The sequence below is a fragment of the Alternaria postmessia genome, assembly GCF_024291825.1.
Source record: "Alternaria postmessia strain BMP 2775 chromosome Unknown scaffold_1, whole genome shotgun sequence".
Classification (NCBI taxonomy): domain Eukaryota; kingdom Fungi; phylum Ascomycota; class Dothideomycetes; order Pleosporales; family Pleosporaceae; genus Alternaria; species Alternaria postmessia.
The window spans coordinates 221,414-235,572 of NW_026260074.1; the positions used below are offsets into that span (position 1 = coordinate 221,414).

General features: G+C 52.8%; 4 protein-coding genes across 4 annotated transcripts; 1 reads left to right on the forward strand and 3 right to left on the reverse strand.

Annotated features, from left to right (window-relative positions):
- Window position 1: 1 nt before the first annotated feature.
- Window positions 2-1,072, reverse strand: J4E82_000080 (uncharacterized protein; the record flags this gene model as incomplete). The annotated part of the gene is made up of 2 exons (XM_051726404.1): window positions 2-685; window positions 752-1,072. The coding sequence occupies 2 exons, from the start codon at window positions 1,070-1,072 to the stop codon at window positions 2-4; spliced, it is 1,005 nt and encodes a 334-aa protein (XP_051593586.1).
- A 349-nt stretch (window positions 1,073-1,421) lies between these two features.
- On the reverse strand, window positions 1,422-3,719 carry J4E82_000081 (uncharacterized protein; the record flags this gene model as incomplete). The annotated part of the gene is made up of 5 exons (XM_051726405.1): window positions 1,422-1,448; window positions 1,502-2,468; window positions 2,516-3,417; window positions 3,468-3,592; window positions 3,647-3,719. 5 exons carry the CDS (start codon window positions 3,717-3,719, stop codon window positions 1,422-1,424), a joined length of 2,094 nt encoding a protein of 697 aa, XP_051593587.1.
- A 618-nt stretch (window positions 3,720-4,337) lies between these two features.
- J4E82_000082 (uncharacterized protein) lies at window positions 4,338-6,272 on the forward strand (the record flags this gene model as incomplete). Its single annotated transcript, XM_051726406.1, has 2 exons — window positions 4,338-6,003; window positions 6,055-6,272. The coding sequence occupies 2 exons, from the start codon at window positions 4,338-4,340 to the stop codon at window positions 6,270-6,272; spliced, it is 1,884 nt and encodes a 627-aa protein (XP_051593588.1).
- A 1,776-nt stretch (window positions 6,273-8,048) lies between these two features.
- Window positions 8,049-9,788, reverse strand: J4E82_000083 (uncharacterized protein; the record flags this gene model as incomplete). The annotated part of the gene is made up of 1 exon (XM_051726407.1): window positions 8,049-9,788. The coding sequence occupies one exon, from the start codon at window positions 9,786-9,788 to the stop codon at window positions 8,049-8,051; it is 1,740 nt and encodes a 579-aa protein (XP_051593589.1).
- Window positions 9,789-14,159: the final 4,371 nt, after the last annotated feature.

The following is a 14,159-nucleotide window of genomic DNA, read 5'->3' on the forward strand; positions in this document are numbered from 1 at the left end:
CTTAGCCTCTCGCCCTAGCCTTTAGTCTCAGGGTCCCATTGTCCTCTTCTCCGCTATCTTTTTTCAGTTGTGTCTCGATCATCCTCCCAATATTGCCTCCGCCTTGAATGACACCCCCTCTCAACAACTCAGTGATGACACGTCCTTTGACTACCGTCTCTTCAACCACACCCTCAACATTCTCAGGTCCAATTCTACCATACCAGATGCCCGATCCCTTCAGCGCGTTGTCTTCAATACTGGGAGGCAGATAGATGATGACGTTTCCCGCGTATTTGTGCCCTCCAATGTGACTTATCAGGCCTACATCCGCATCTATGCGCCTACGCTTGAACTCGGACCGGAACGAGGATTGCAACAAAGGCCCAAGAATGCCGCATCGCTGATCGCGGCCGCCATGTCCGCAGATCAATACTGTGGGTTTCGTAATGTTTTCCGCCTCTGGTAGTTCGATTGCTTTCGACTCGTCGCGAAGGAGGTTGGCCTTTTGCTCAGCAGAGAGACCATCGTGCATAGAATGTAGTTTTCGAGCTTTCAGATACGCGGTCGCGAAATTCGAGAAGGCTTCGGGCGTGTGAGGAATATTCGGTATACGTTTGAAACTCGGAAACAGTAAAGCCGTTGTTGCGCCGGTCTTTTCACTCTTCGGTAGCGAAGAAGCAGTGATGAGGACATTGGTAAAAGGCTATGGGGCGAGAGCGTGTCAGTTTTCGACGTAGCAGAAGATGAACTCATCGGGAAACAGACCTACATCAAACCCAGGACCGCCCTTTCCAATTACACCTTTGAGCCCTCTCACAAACTCCCCAGTTTCACCCTCTTCCTGTTCGATGTTGCTAACCCAGTCTTCTTTTCCTGTACAGAAGATGACCTGTTCAGAGTATGCCGCCATGGTATTCAGCAATGGCGTTTTGCGATCAATGTCTAGATCAGGAGGCGCTGTTGCGCATTCACAGGTTGGTGACGGGCATGATGGAATATAGGGTATTGTAGATTGGAATCGCGCACGGGTTGTAGAGAAGGAGCGGAAGGCGTGCGGTATAGCAGCCCGAGGAATTCGAGTGAAAGACATGGTTGCTATGTTACAACGCCAGACGGGGCGACAGGGAAATTGTATGGAAGCTTCGGAAAGTGTTCCGCGATGATGACGCGAGGACAAAAGGTCGGACATAACGGAGTTCGGGGCTCGGAGAAGCGAGCTACGCGTACGAGGCTACCCGTATCGACGGTATGGACAAATCAGAGGTACACCAACCAGTATTCAAGAATGAAAGGCTCAAAACTAATGCGCAAATGTCTTCTATTATCTTATCGACACACATGTCGTTTTTCACACCATACGACACGACCACTTCACTGAGTGGGTCAACCCTTCAATTTAATCTTCAGCATCTTGCCTCGTACGCATCTTTCAGGGTCGCTTATAGAGTACTCTCAAGCGCGAGTACCTGTCCTTGGGTTAGCAAGCAATCAATGTAGATTCAGATAGTAGTCGACTTACGATAGCAGTCCTACTAGGAATGTACACCTGCAAGAAGTTCTTCCTCTCGTTCCACGCAAATGGCGTGGTGAAGAACCTCGTAGTCTCGTCAACGTTGCCGTGCCCACCAAAGGCCTTGTTGTCGGTGCTCAAAACGATGCGGTAGGTACCTTCCTGCTCAACACCAACACGGTAGTCAGTGAAGCTCTCCTGAGGATGGAAGTTAAAGATCCACAGCAGTCCAGCACGCTCAAACACAATGACCTTATCGCCCTCGTGCTTAAGGCTGACGTAGGCCTGAGGCGAGTGGAGCCATCCGTACTTCTCCTCTGTCCACTGCATCTTGCTGTCAAATTCATTGAGGAACCTGTAGCGGAGAAGCTCGTCGTCTGGAAGGTTGAACTGGCGGCGAGCGTAGTGGAAGCTGTTGTTGTTGCCTTCGCGTGGGAAATCGAGCCACTCGGGGTGGCCAAACTCGTTGCCTTCGAAGTTCAGGTAGCCCTCACCTCCCAGGCCGTGCGTGATCAGACGGATCAGCTTATGTAGGGACAAACCTCGGTTGATGACGGGGGTGAGCTCTGAAAGAATCGACATGTTGGTGTACATTTGCGCGTCGCAAAGCCAGAAGAGCAGAGTCTTATCTCCGACCAACGCTTGGTCGTGACTCTCTGCGTACGCAATGGTCTTTTCGCCGTGCCTTCGGTTTGTCAAGGTGAAGACAAGCGCGCCCATGTCCCAGTCAATGTCCTGCTTCTCCTTCAACCACTTGATGTAAAGATCGGGTACAGCCATGGCTAATCTGTAATCGAATCCTATTCCGCCTAATGAGAGTGCCACGCAGAGACCAGGCATACCGGACACGTCTTCGGCGATTGTGATGGAGTCAGGGTAGAGCGTGTGCAGAAGCTCGTTGGCGATCATAAGGTACACAACTGCCTCTTCGTCGACTGAAGGACCGAAGTATTCGTGATAGCCGCCTGAAAAACCCCTGATTCAATTAGTGTTTGAAAGTCAAAGTCTAAGTTCGTTACTCACGTTCCAATGCCGTGGTGGGTGTACAACATGCTGGTGACTCCGTCGAATCGGAAACCGTCGAAGTGGTACTCCTCCATCCAGAAGCGCAAGTTGCTGAGCAAGAAGCGCAGGACTTCGTGATGACCGTAGTTGAACAGCCTGCTGTCCCACAGCTCGTGTCGTCCCTTGGCACCCTCGTGGAAGTAGAGATGGTCGCTGCCGTCAAACATGTTGAGACCGTCAAGCACGTTCTTAGATGCGTGACTGTGTACCATGTCCAGCAAGACTGTGATGCCCATTCCATGCGCAGTATCAATGAGCTCCTTCAGATCGTCTGGGAAGCCATAACGGCTGCTTGCAGCAAAGAAGCTGTTGATCTGGTAACCAAAACTCGCGTAGTATGCATGCTCCATGACGGCCATGAGTTGTATAGTGTTGTATCCTAGATGCTTGATGCGAGGGAGGATATCACGTGTGAACTCCTTGTAAGTCGCTACCTTGGGCTCTGGGGAGGAAATGCCAACGTGGGCTTCGTAGATACGCGCGCTCTGGGGCTTGGGCGGTCGCTGGTTCTTCCAGACGTACTTCTGGGGAGGGTTCCAGAAGCGGGCGTCGTATACGGGGGAGACATTGAGGTCTTGGGTCACTCGGGTGATCCAGGCTGGCAGGCGCTCCTGGCGCGCATGGTCGTTGGGTACGACGAAGGATACCTTGATCTTGGAGTCGTGGGGGATGGTGGGCTGACCATTCTGGCCAGGCACGGTAACCTCGAAGACACCGAAGTCGTTCTTGGTCATGGGGGTCGCATCGCGGTTCCAGTCATTGAAGTCACCAATGAGGTAGGCGCGCAGGGCATTCGGGGCCCATTCACGGTACACGACGTCGCCATTGGACTGGACGTTGAAGCCGAACTTCTCGTAACCCTGCGCACGGTTAGCTACACGGCGCTCGTGGAGGCATGCATGGAGCTTGCCCGCGAGAACTTGTCAAGGCCGCCCTCAGTCTCTTCAATGGTCTGAATCCACTTCTGTGCTTTGGAGAAGCGGCTCTTCAGCGCGTCCTTGAAAGGCTCAAGGTAGCCGTCCATCTGGATGATGCCTGGAAGCAATTGGGTCAGTCAATTGGCAGCAGCAACAGAGTAGCGGTGTGTACCAGTTCCATCGTTTGGGACCTGCCCGGGTGTGTCGCTCAGGGTCGAGTTTGCTGAAGCCTTGTTGAGCTCCATGGTGAGGGATGGTGGGAGGAAGGAGCTGTGAAGTTTGCTACCAGAGATGGTAGCGAGTAGATGCAGGTTTCACAGAGACAGCCTGCCAGATTAATTGCAGAGATGATCTCGAATTTGCGGGGTCCCTAACCCGATTGCTGAGCGCAGCGCTCAACCAAAAGTTCGTTGCCAACCCAACAATCAACGTCATAGCTCCGAGCACGCTGTAACGGGCATCGCGCCCACGCCACTTGTCCCAACAGCGGTATCTACGCTGCGACGGGGGTGCGTGTCGGGAGGATTTGCGCTACAATTCGTCGGATCTGCATCCGAGCTGTGAATGCGATGCGCGAAGACCCTGACGGGGCATCACATGGTTTTGTAGACTACCTTTGGGTAGTCGTAGCACCAACGCGCGCGCGCGCGGTCGGCGGCAAGGAGGCCCTTATCGGCATCATCGGGAACCGTGGGGACCTCCCCGCATCTTCTAACGTGGGGAGCTCGCGGCGGCTCAACCACGGTTGCTTCCAAGCCTCGAGCACAGCCGGCGCCATCGTGAGTCCATTAAAGCCCTCGTGATGCCCTCGATGCCCGCGTAACTTCTGTAGTGTGAATTCCTCTGCGCTCTCCTCTTCCACCATGATGTTGCCACGGACCCTCCAGCGCGCGCTCCCCGTTGCCGTCTCGCCCCAGGCCCGCGCGTCCTACCTCGCCCTCTATAGCATCTCGCACCGTGCACCCTTGTCCCAGTCGCACACGCGCAAATCCTCCAGATTCAACCGTTCCGACTTCAGCGGCCAGGGCTTCTCTTCCTTCTATGAGCCCGATCAGCCCACGCGAGGCCCATTGGGCAACACCAGCAATGTGGGCGCTGGTCTCATCACGCCCAAGGTCCTGAGACAGCATCTGGACCAGTTCGTCGTGGATCAGGACCGCGCAAAGATAGTATTGAGCGTAGCCGTCCACGAGCACCATCTCCGAATCCAGGAAATCAAAAGGCAACATCATGAGCAGGCTAGACTCGAGGCGCAGGCGCAGAGGAGAGCATCTGTATACAGACATCCTGTAGAAGGTAGCCCCAAATCTCATTTTGATCCAAGCATCCATGATTTCAGCTCTCATCCCCAGACCTTGCCATGGCTGAGTAGCAGAGCAGACGAGTTCCCCGGTCAGCAGTCCACTGTAGAACTGCATAGTCACAGTGACCCTCTACCCTACAGCGAAGCACCTGCCTACAAACCAGCCTCGTCCACTGCCCCCGACTCCGATTCCTTGCTCGATACTAGCGAGCGCCAGCTGCAGATAGAAAAGTCCAATGTGCTTATACTTGGTCCGACTGGTGTAGGCAAGACACTGATGTGCAAGACACTGGCAAAGACGCTGGGCCTGCCCATCTCCATGTCCGACTGCACTACCTTCACACAGGCTGGGTATATTGGCGACGATGTCGAGTCTTGCGTAGCCCGCTTGTTCTCGGCCGCCAACTATGATATCGACGCAACTGAGCATGGCATCATCGTTCTCGATGAAATCGACAAGATCGCAGGATCCAAGATGTCATACGGCAAGGATGTCGGTGGTGAAGGTGTCCAGCAGGCGCTCCTGAAAATCATCGAGGGCACAACCGTCCAAGTGCAAGCAAAGCCAGAGAAGAGCGCAAACAAGCCCGGCGGTATGCCTGGTGGTCCTCAACCTCCTGGGCCTGGTGGAAACAAAGGCGAGGTTTTCAACATACGAACTGACAACATTCTCTTTATATGCACTGGCGCCTTCTCCAATTTGCACAAGATCGTCCTGGACAGGAAGTCAAAGGGTAGTATGGGCTTTGGGGCGTCGATACGGACATCGAATGCACATGCCGCCGCCGACGGTGTCATGCTCACTGGCCCCGAGGCTGAATCCTTCAAAAAAGACTCGCCATTCTTCGTACCTCCGAAGAACGACGTACCTAATCCCTTCGGCGTCAGGCAGATTCAGCGAGAGGAGAGGATCAACGTACTTGACCATGTGCAGCCAGCGGACCTGCAGAAGTTTGGCATGATACCTGAGCTCATAGGTCGGATACCCACAGTCTGCGCAGTGGCGGCCTTGGACGAGGAAGCTCTTGTTCGCGTTCTTACCGAGCCCAAAGACAGTCTAATACGACAGGAAGAGCACAAGTCGTATCTCAGGAACATCGAGCTGCGCTTCACCAACGGCGCGCTTCGTGAAATCGCACGGAAAGCGAGTCGGATGGGCACAGGTGCCCGTGGACTACGACACGTCGTCGACCAGCTCCTCTTGCAAGCCAAATATGAAACACCAGGTATGTTATCATTTCACCCCGAGGATAAATTCAGAAGACTGACCAAATCAGGCTCAAGCGTCAAGCACATTCTCGTAACACAAGACGTAGCCCTCCTCAAACGCGCACCTCTGTACTTCCACCGCGGCCAATCTGCCGCATTCGAAGCTGCCCACGCGCAAGAAGAAGAACGATTCGAGGAAGAGCTACGAAGCCAAGAAGATCCAACGATTGCTAGCGGCACCAGCAACTTCCAAGAATACAGGAAAGCTAGTGCTGCGGGCTTTTAGCCTACAGTGTGCTACGGGATCGCGCCACCAAGTTGCGGGAGCACCGCAGAAGCCCGCAGAAGAACACGAGGGGGTGTGTAGGCCTGTCTTTCGGCCTGCTTGCAGCGCCCAGTGGGCGCAGAGGCGTGCCATGCATACTAGGATATAGCAGACCCAGCTTATACGCAAGCAAGCGCGGCTTCGGGCCGTTGCAGCTCTTCTGATTGTGCATCCCGGTGCTCAAAATTCCGTCAAGAGCCGAGGGCAATAACATTTGCTATTGATACAGTCCGGTCCTGGTGTTTCGAAAGCTCACCTCAACTCTGTCTGGACTATTTGGCTCCCATTCGCCCCCAGCATGTGCTGCGAAGCCTTTCTGTTTTTAATATCTCTCCTTATTTCTGTATCTTGGGAGTTCGAAATGGTGTTTGGGGTTCTTACTTTTGTTTTCGGTTTTTGACTTGGTCGGCTATTCTGGGAAGGATTCGGATGAATTGAATGAATGCGTGTTGGTGACACAACATATAGTTTTTGGTACAACAATGAGATAATGATCTGCCTCTCGATGAGATTCTGCACTATTCATTATGAGAGCGCCATCATCCTGACTTGCATAAACGCCCCCGTCCCGAAGAAAGGTTGTTTAGACATCCATCCGTCCGAGTGTCGAATAGAAAGGGGTAGGCTCAGGTCATGCTATGCCTTGTTCATATTGATGGCCAAAAATCAAAGGAGCTCAATATACGGTCATGCTCGGGTACCTGCGACGTTCGCGTTGTGAACCCTGAGGGCACATGCTACTTAGCTTGCCGGCTGCTTCTCATCGATGTATGTGGTGCGCATCCCACACCATCCAATCTACCACATATTAACTTCCGTAGCTCGGCCGCTGTATACCAGCATTCCGGCATCGAACACGCTTTGTTGTAGCGAGCCGGGCGAATTGAAGGAAGGTGATGCGAGCGCGCGATAGGCCTTTGCTGTGGGAGTTGACTACTGTTGCTTGTTGGCGATAAGGGTGTGAAGGAGTAATTTTTCTCAGTAATTTTGTTTTCGGTCTTCATGTTGTCGTGTTCTGCCTGTCTGTATCCATTGGTCCCGTTCGATTCCATAATGTTCGTAGTGCTGTTGCATCGGATGAGGTGAAGTCAATATGCAAACTCCGGCTCTTGCAACCAAGCGAGCACTGCGAATGCTGCGAATTAAGATTCTCAATCAATTTTCGCTGTTCTTCGTAATCACACGTCTCACCGAAACTGTACTAGGTATGCATTGTTCATGCAATGGGGTGGCATTGATGAATATCCTGCAGATGTGTTGTGAGCTGGAATTAGCCAAGCCAGGACAGATATCATGATCTAGGGTGGTGCAACCCATAGCGCCTTCTAAGCCCTGTCCTGCTAAAGATCACGCACTGAGGCCTGCACGATTTGTATGCTGATAGTAAAATGATTCATTGAATCTACCAATCCTCGTGAGGGAACTAGTAGTAAGGAGAATTGATACAGGATCTGGTCTAGTAATTAAAGTTATAGTAACAGAACAAAGTCTATGGCGGATCCGCCCGTTAGAACGACATCTGACAGCGAAGAAAAGTACAGATGAGATTTCATGTGGAACAAACGCTTTTTCCAGAAACCAGAGTGGCCGAAGCTAGAATTGTTTCATGTCAGAAAACCATCCACCCAGATCATCATCAAACATCAAAGTGAAGAACTCCGAAAACGCCACTCAAATGCCCGCTGTACATGGCGCCGTATTTGTATTCATAATTCGTGCTTTCGTATCGTCAAGATCTCATTCCTCAAAGTCCTCATACAACATAAACCCAGGCTGAGCGCGCATCTTCTTCGCGCCCCTTCCTTGGTCCCATGTTGGCGATGCTGGCCGAGAGGTGGCACGTGATGGCGGCTGTGACGAGTACATCTGTGGATACGACTGTTGTGTTGAGAATTGAAAGTTGTACGCTTGCGGGAAGCTATCCAAAGAATGAGGGCGGTGAAGGGCGTAACCAGCCTGAGCCGACATCTGGTCTCCTGTGGGACTGAGCATTGTTGGTGAAAAGTAGCTTTGACCGCGCTGGTGAGTGGCATATTGTTGTGTAGGCGCAGGTGCAGGCATTGCAGCACCATAGAAGCCCATACCAGCCTGGTTGGAAGCCTGAGTCGCAGGAGTGGGATTCATCATCCGGGGGTACTGTGCCTCGCGTGGGAAAAACATGCTCTGCGAGTGCGGCAGTCCAGGAGCTTGTGGGACAATAGGCGTCGTGGGTAATGAGTACTGACTGCTGCAGACAGTCGGGGAGTATTCGGACATGGGAACAGTGTACTGAAGCGGCATCGAGTCATGTGGCCCAGTGGGAATGGTCAGGGAGCTCAGGGCTTTTGAGGGGCTTTCCTTGTTCTTGTGGTCGTCTGTGATTTGTACAATCTCGGAGATCTCCTGTGCGAGAACGTTTTCGTTGGCGTCCTTGAAGGTGAATATGACCCTGTAACCAACGGGTGATTTGTCTTCTTGATGCCTGCAGTAGCATGTTATGCGCATGACGAACTCAACCTTTTTGGCATTCAAAGAGTAATCAGGGTTTTCGTTGTCCTGCCACCTCTTGAACTCCTTCTCGTTAATCATGATGATGCGGTCGTCCTCGTAGTTGGACCACTCTTTTTCATCATCTGCCTCGCGCTTCTTTTTGCGGTTAAACCTCTTGGCTTCGCGCTCTTTGCAACCCTCACAGATGATGACTGCACCGCCATTTTGGGGGTGACACCGGTCATCTTTGGCGATGTCTGTGATGGCCACGCCACGTGGGCGCCTTGGGGTCGCTTCCTCGCCTCGAGCACGACGGAAGGCACGGTCCAGTCCTTCGGGCTTTTCCACGGCAGTCGCCAGAACGAGAGTAAGCTGCAAACGGGCAGTGCAATTGTTCTTCTCATTAGCTTCAACCTCTTCAGTGCTGGCCATCTGCTTTGGTTTGGCAAGGTTTTGGCGAGGGAAGCGAATCCACTGGAAGTGCGGAGCGAGCGGGTCCATTGTCACGGTAGTCTTGATTTGAGTTTCGGCCCGGTTCTTGTTCTTGTCGAGCGCAATGAAGATTTTGGCTTGCTCGACGGCCTGCGGGATGTGGATCGCAGGCCAGCTGTCGTTGGTAAGGGAATCATTGCAAGTCTCGGGGGAACTGGTCTGGCTCTGATCCCGGTTGTACTCGCCTGGGGAGTTGGCATTGCTAAAGATGAAGTTGTCGTGTGGTGAGGGTGTGTTGGATGTGGGTGTAGACTGGGCAGTGTTTACAAAACTGCTGAACTCGTCCTCGGCCTTGATGCATGGGTAGCCTTGGGTGGAGAAAGAGGTTAGGTCAAGTGCCGAGTCCTGTTTCCTGCTGGAGCGCTCGCTTGTGCCAGGTAGCACGCCAACAGCATCGTACGAGGGCGAGAAGGTGTTTGGGTCAATGCGCATCTGCCAGAACGAGTCTGGGAAGTCGCCATGGTTCTCGAGGTCCTGGGGATTGACAAAGGTGTTGTAGTTCTGCATCGTGTCCATGGTGGGCAGACAGACGTCTGGGTAAGGAATTGTGGGCCGGAAGAGGGTCCCGCGGTCGATCAAGATGTTAAACGAGAGTGGGCAGTGTGCAGGAGATGCGAGGACAGAGATAACCCGTGGGTCAAAGGAAGCGACAGTCTGGGACTATAAAGCTAGCAATGGGAATAGTGTGGGCGTGTAATCGGTCGTGGCCACTGCTGATGAGGGGTCTGCTCGCAAAACCAAGGGTGCAGGTCAGCGCTGCGTAAGTGATGAGCACGACCGGCTATTGTCCAATGAGACAGCGCGCGAGCCAAGTTGCGCACCGGAGGTGTCGGCGGGCGGGGAGACGCGTCAGGGGCAGCGGAGGACGATGAGACCAAGACTGCTGCAGAGGGCGAATGGGGGTGGGTGAGATGGAAGGTGGTGAGGGGAGTAGTGAGGCAGGCGAGCGGGGTGCGGAGGAGGGAGAAGGTGGGTTATGGGGACGAGTGAATAGAGGGCGGTATTTCTCTTAGCAACACCCCACTGAGGTTCGCCGCAGTCTAAGGCTACTACTAACCAACGTCGAATGATCCCTGCCCATGCGAACGACACCACCAAGAAACGGAGCGGGCGCCTTTGTAGAGGTACATCGATTCCATGACTGTCTGCAAGTGGCAGCGTCGTCGCCCGCCCGGCTACCCAGGCCGATCCACAGCTGTCCGACGCCCCAGAGCACTGGACTCGGCGCTACCCATTATGCCTCAATTTTTCAAACTCCACTATCCAAGGGTAGTGAATTGTCTATTCTTCCATTGCGAAACTCATGCGGTCCACCACGGGAGATGTACCTGAACCTCTGCGCCGTCGAGTGCACGACCCGTTAGCTGCAGATTCTTCATCACCCTGCAACACGCTGATACCGCCTTACTCGTCTGGGTGCGCTGCCTTCTGACAGGCGGCTGGAGTCGGCTTGCCGTGTAACTGCGCCGTTTGTGCTCAATCAAAACATTGCATCGTGTCCGACGCCTTGCAGCCAGGCCATGCGAATCATACTGCACCATTGCGTCGAGGCCTGTCCACCATGCACGCCTCAGATCCACGCCAGTCTGGGACTTGGCTTCTCGCGGAGTCTCATCCGACAGACCGAGCCAAGTCTTTCTGCCACCTGGGCGTCTTTCCAGACGCCTCGAATGGTGCCATCGACCGCCTACCTGACAGAGAGTTTCCAGGGCTGATCGACCACTCAGGCTCTCCAGGGTTCCTCGTCGCGCACGTCCAGCTGCAGCTTCTGTCCATGCCTGTCGACTTGTAAACTCTGCGTTCAGACACAAATTTCGTTCTGGTTTTCGGACGCAGTCTGCCGCAACACGTATCCATATCTGAGCTGTTGCTAGGCTGCCGTCATCCGCCCTGTTAAACCCCAGGATTTTAGTCCTTAGCCCCCGCTTCCAGTGGCGATGGACGCACACCGCTGGGTTTCTCGGAATGCAACTACTCGAGCTGCCATATCCCACTCCATGACACAAATTGATGCTTAAGCAATACGGATTTAACCCCGAATGTGTCTGTAACATGTCCAAAAAAGAGTACGATATTACGAAACGCGCAGGCTGCTACGTCGCAAACTCACCTACAGTCTGGTAGACTGACACGAATCTTTGCTACTTAATGATGCTTTTTGCTCGGCCGGGCTTCCGCGTGGCTTTGCGGATATTTGGTCATTGGCTCTCTGTCGGCATGGTACTCGCTGGTAGAGGTCCGACACACGCGCCAAGTCAACCTAGGAGCAGAAGCAGACCTTCCTAACAGTCGCCCAAGCTGACAACTATCAACTTTTGTTCTACGGTGCTTCGAATACAAGCACGGTCTCACATCCGGTGCTTCCTGTAAGTCGAGAGGATTGACCTCTGCTTCAGATGTGGTTGACATGCAAACTTTTTCTAAAATTCTGCACGTACAGAGTCCCTGTGTTGCGCCGTGCTATAGCAAAAGGTATTATACTACCAGGACAACTGGCACCAGACCACATATAGGAACAATCTTCCCCTGCGGGCGATCCTGCAGTATGGAGATTAGAGAAACCCCCACACCCTATCAAGCACACCGTGCCTAGCATAGTCCCAACCAACGTCTGCAGTCGCGGCCTGCGGGTAGATAGTTGTTTGATAAGATAGCGTTCCCGTACCGTACTTTACATATCAAGTCGACCATGGTACGTTTTGCAGTAACACAATTAGTATGCAGACCCCACCGGCATTAGGTAGGGACATGCAACTACCACGTTCCCAGAGTGTAAGATATTCCGTATACACCCGCATGCATTACACCTACAGTCAACTATGCCACAAGTGTGCTACTACCGTGCCACAACATCAGCCGCTTGACATCTCTAAACAACTCTAAGAGGGTCAGGCGTAGCACAGCAGCAGCGGCTTGCACCTGTCCGGAAGGAATCGGTAGTATCAGTGGCGACGGCCCGCTGATGCTCTGGAAGGCTATCCGTAATTCGTTGTACATACCGAGGGTCTTCATATAGGAAGGCTTCAGGTTTTAGAACTTTCTTGCATTCGACACTCTAATTTTACTGAGCCTGGGTATATCCAAGTGTAAGATAGCTTTAGACAAGATAGTTGTCGTCAGGCTTACCAAACTCGAAGACTGTGGCCATTCGTACATGTTGTGGAGCGTGGAATTGTTCAACGACATCGGTGAGCAACTCGACGCAAGACAGTCTCGCCACGATTGACAAGCTACACCAATGTACCACATATGCCCCTCATATGTAGCACACATACATGTACGATGAGATCTTTGTTACATATGAAGACGTTCGTATTATCTAAGGTATGACACCCAATAGCGGGACTGATTTGACTGTGAAGATATTCACTAGAACCAATGTTATGCTTGAAATACGTAAAACGCCTCGAATACTTCTACAGCACATTATGGCTACACTTGAGAAAGCACGAGCCTCGATATATATACTAGGAGAAAAACCCTCCCAAGATTTCGATACGTCATGCGTGACATGGTGAGACTGCAGAGCCACTGGTCAAGATACCATCTGTCCAACACTGCGATGAGTTGAAGCTTGACTCAACCAGCCGGACATTAATGCTCCAACGAAGAGAAACCGTTATGTATGCACTGTATTCGCAATCGTTTCGCTTACCAAACGCACGAATGAGCCTGCTTGCCAGAACACCACCTTTCGAGCCACACAAAACCCCTCAGGTGCAACACAATGCATGTCCAAGGCTTCGGCAATATCTGCGTACCCAATTTCGTCGTCTTCCCCTGCCCACAACGTCACGGACCAGGTCCATAGTAGCCTACCATTCTGCATTAAGATGGACGCCTTTTCTACATTGAGTATCCAGGTGGTGTGATTGTGGGCTCAGCGGCACGACACGAACTCAACGGTCCTGGAAACGGGCAGATAAGTGGCTCTGGTATAAAGCAGCCCCATGGGAAGTACTCAGTACATAGGATCCTTACCCCTCTCTTCCCACACGTGAACGAACTGCACCCTGTCGCTGTTGCTGACAATCTGCAGCATTCCCATGATACCGTTATCGCGGACGCGCAGCCAGCCACTCAGGTGATATTGCAACCCTAAAATGGCGCCTCTTACGTTTCCGTAGCAAAGTTCTCGACGCTGGACACTGCTAGCGCGCATGTTGGTGCAGTGCGCGTCCAGGTTGTAAGCGGAGCTTCGTTTTCCAAGGACAGGACCTCTCGACATAGCACATGAATAGGCTGGTCTCCACTTCCAACTCTCTCCTGCGTCGTGCCTTTTGCACTACGGCAATATGTTCTTAGCAGCAACCAACCCATACGGACGCCTTGTGGGTTACGGTACTGCCAGCCTCTCCTTAGTCGTAGCAAGATGCAACTAGAGCAACCCATTTTTCTTACCATAGCTATGCTTTGGGATACGTTCTGCTATTGCAGCTTAGAGAACGCCTTCTCTGTGAAATGCTGCACGAAGGATCAACATTCCCTTCCTCGATTGCATGCCTGAACCGCAGTTAGGCATTATTCCCGCTACCCGCTACCCGCTATCCGAAATCTCTTCACCGTGTTTCGTTCCGACGCGGCTTCTCGATCGTCACTGCCACACATCTCAGCCTGTTTACTTTCGCTTGCTCATGCCGCATCCTCTCAAGCCATGGGCTGCACGCTTGGAATCTCGACCCGTCCGTGGGCGGCGAAGCGGCTAAAATGCGCGATGCTAGCGCCAAAGTAAGCATTAAGCTTTAGCAGCCAAGCAACCGTTCTCGTGCGGCGGACGCGCCTCCGGGACTGCTCAATGGGGGATCCCCCAGCACGGCAGACGGATCGCACAGATGTCGCATCGTTAGCCATGCCATATCAAAATAGTCTTTTTGACGGACGCGGAGA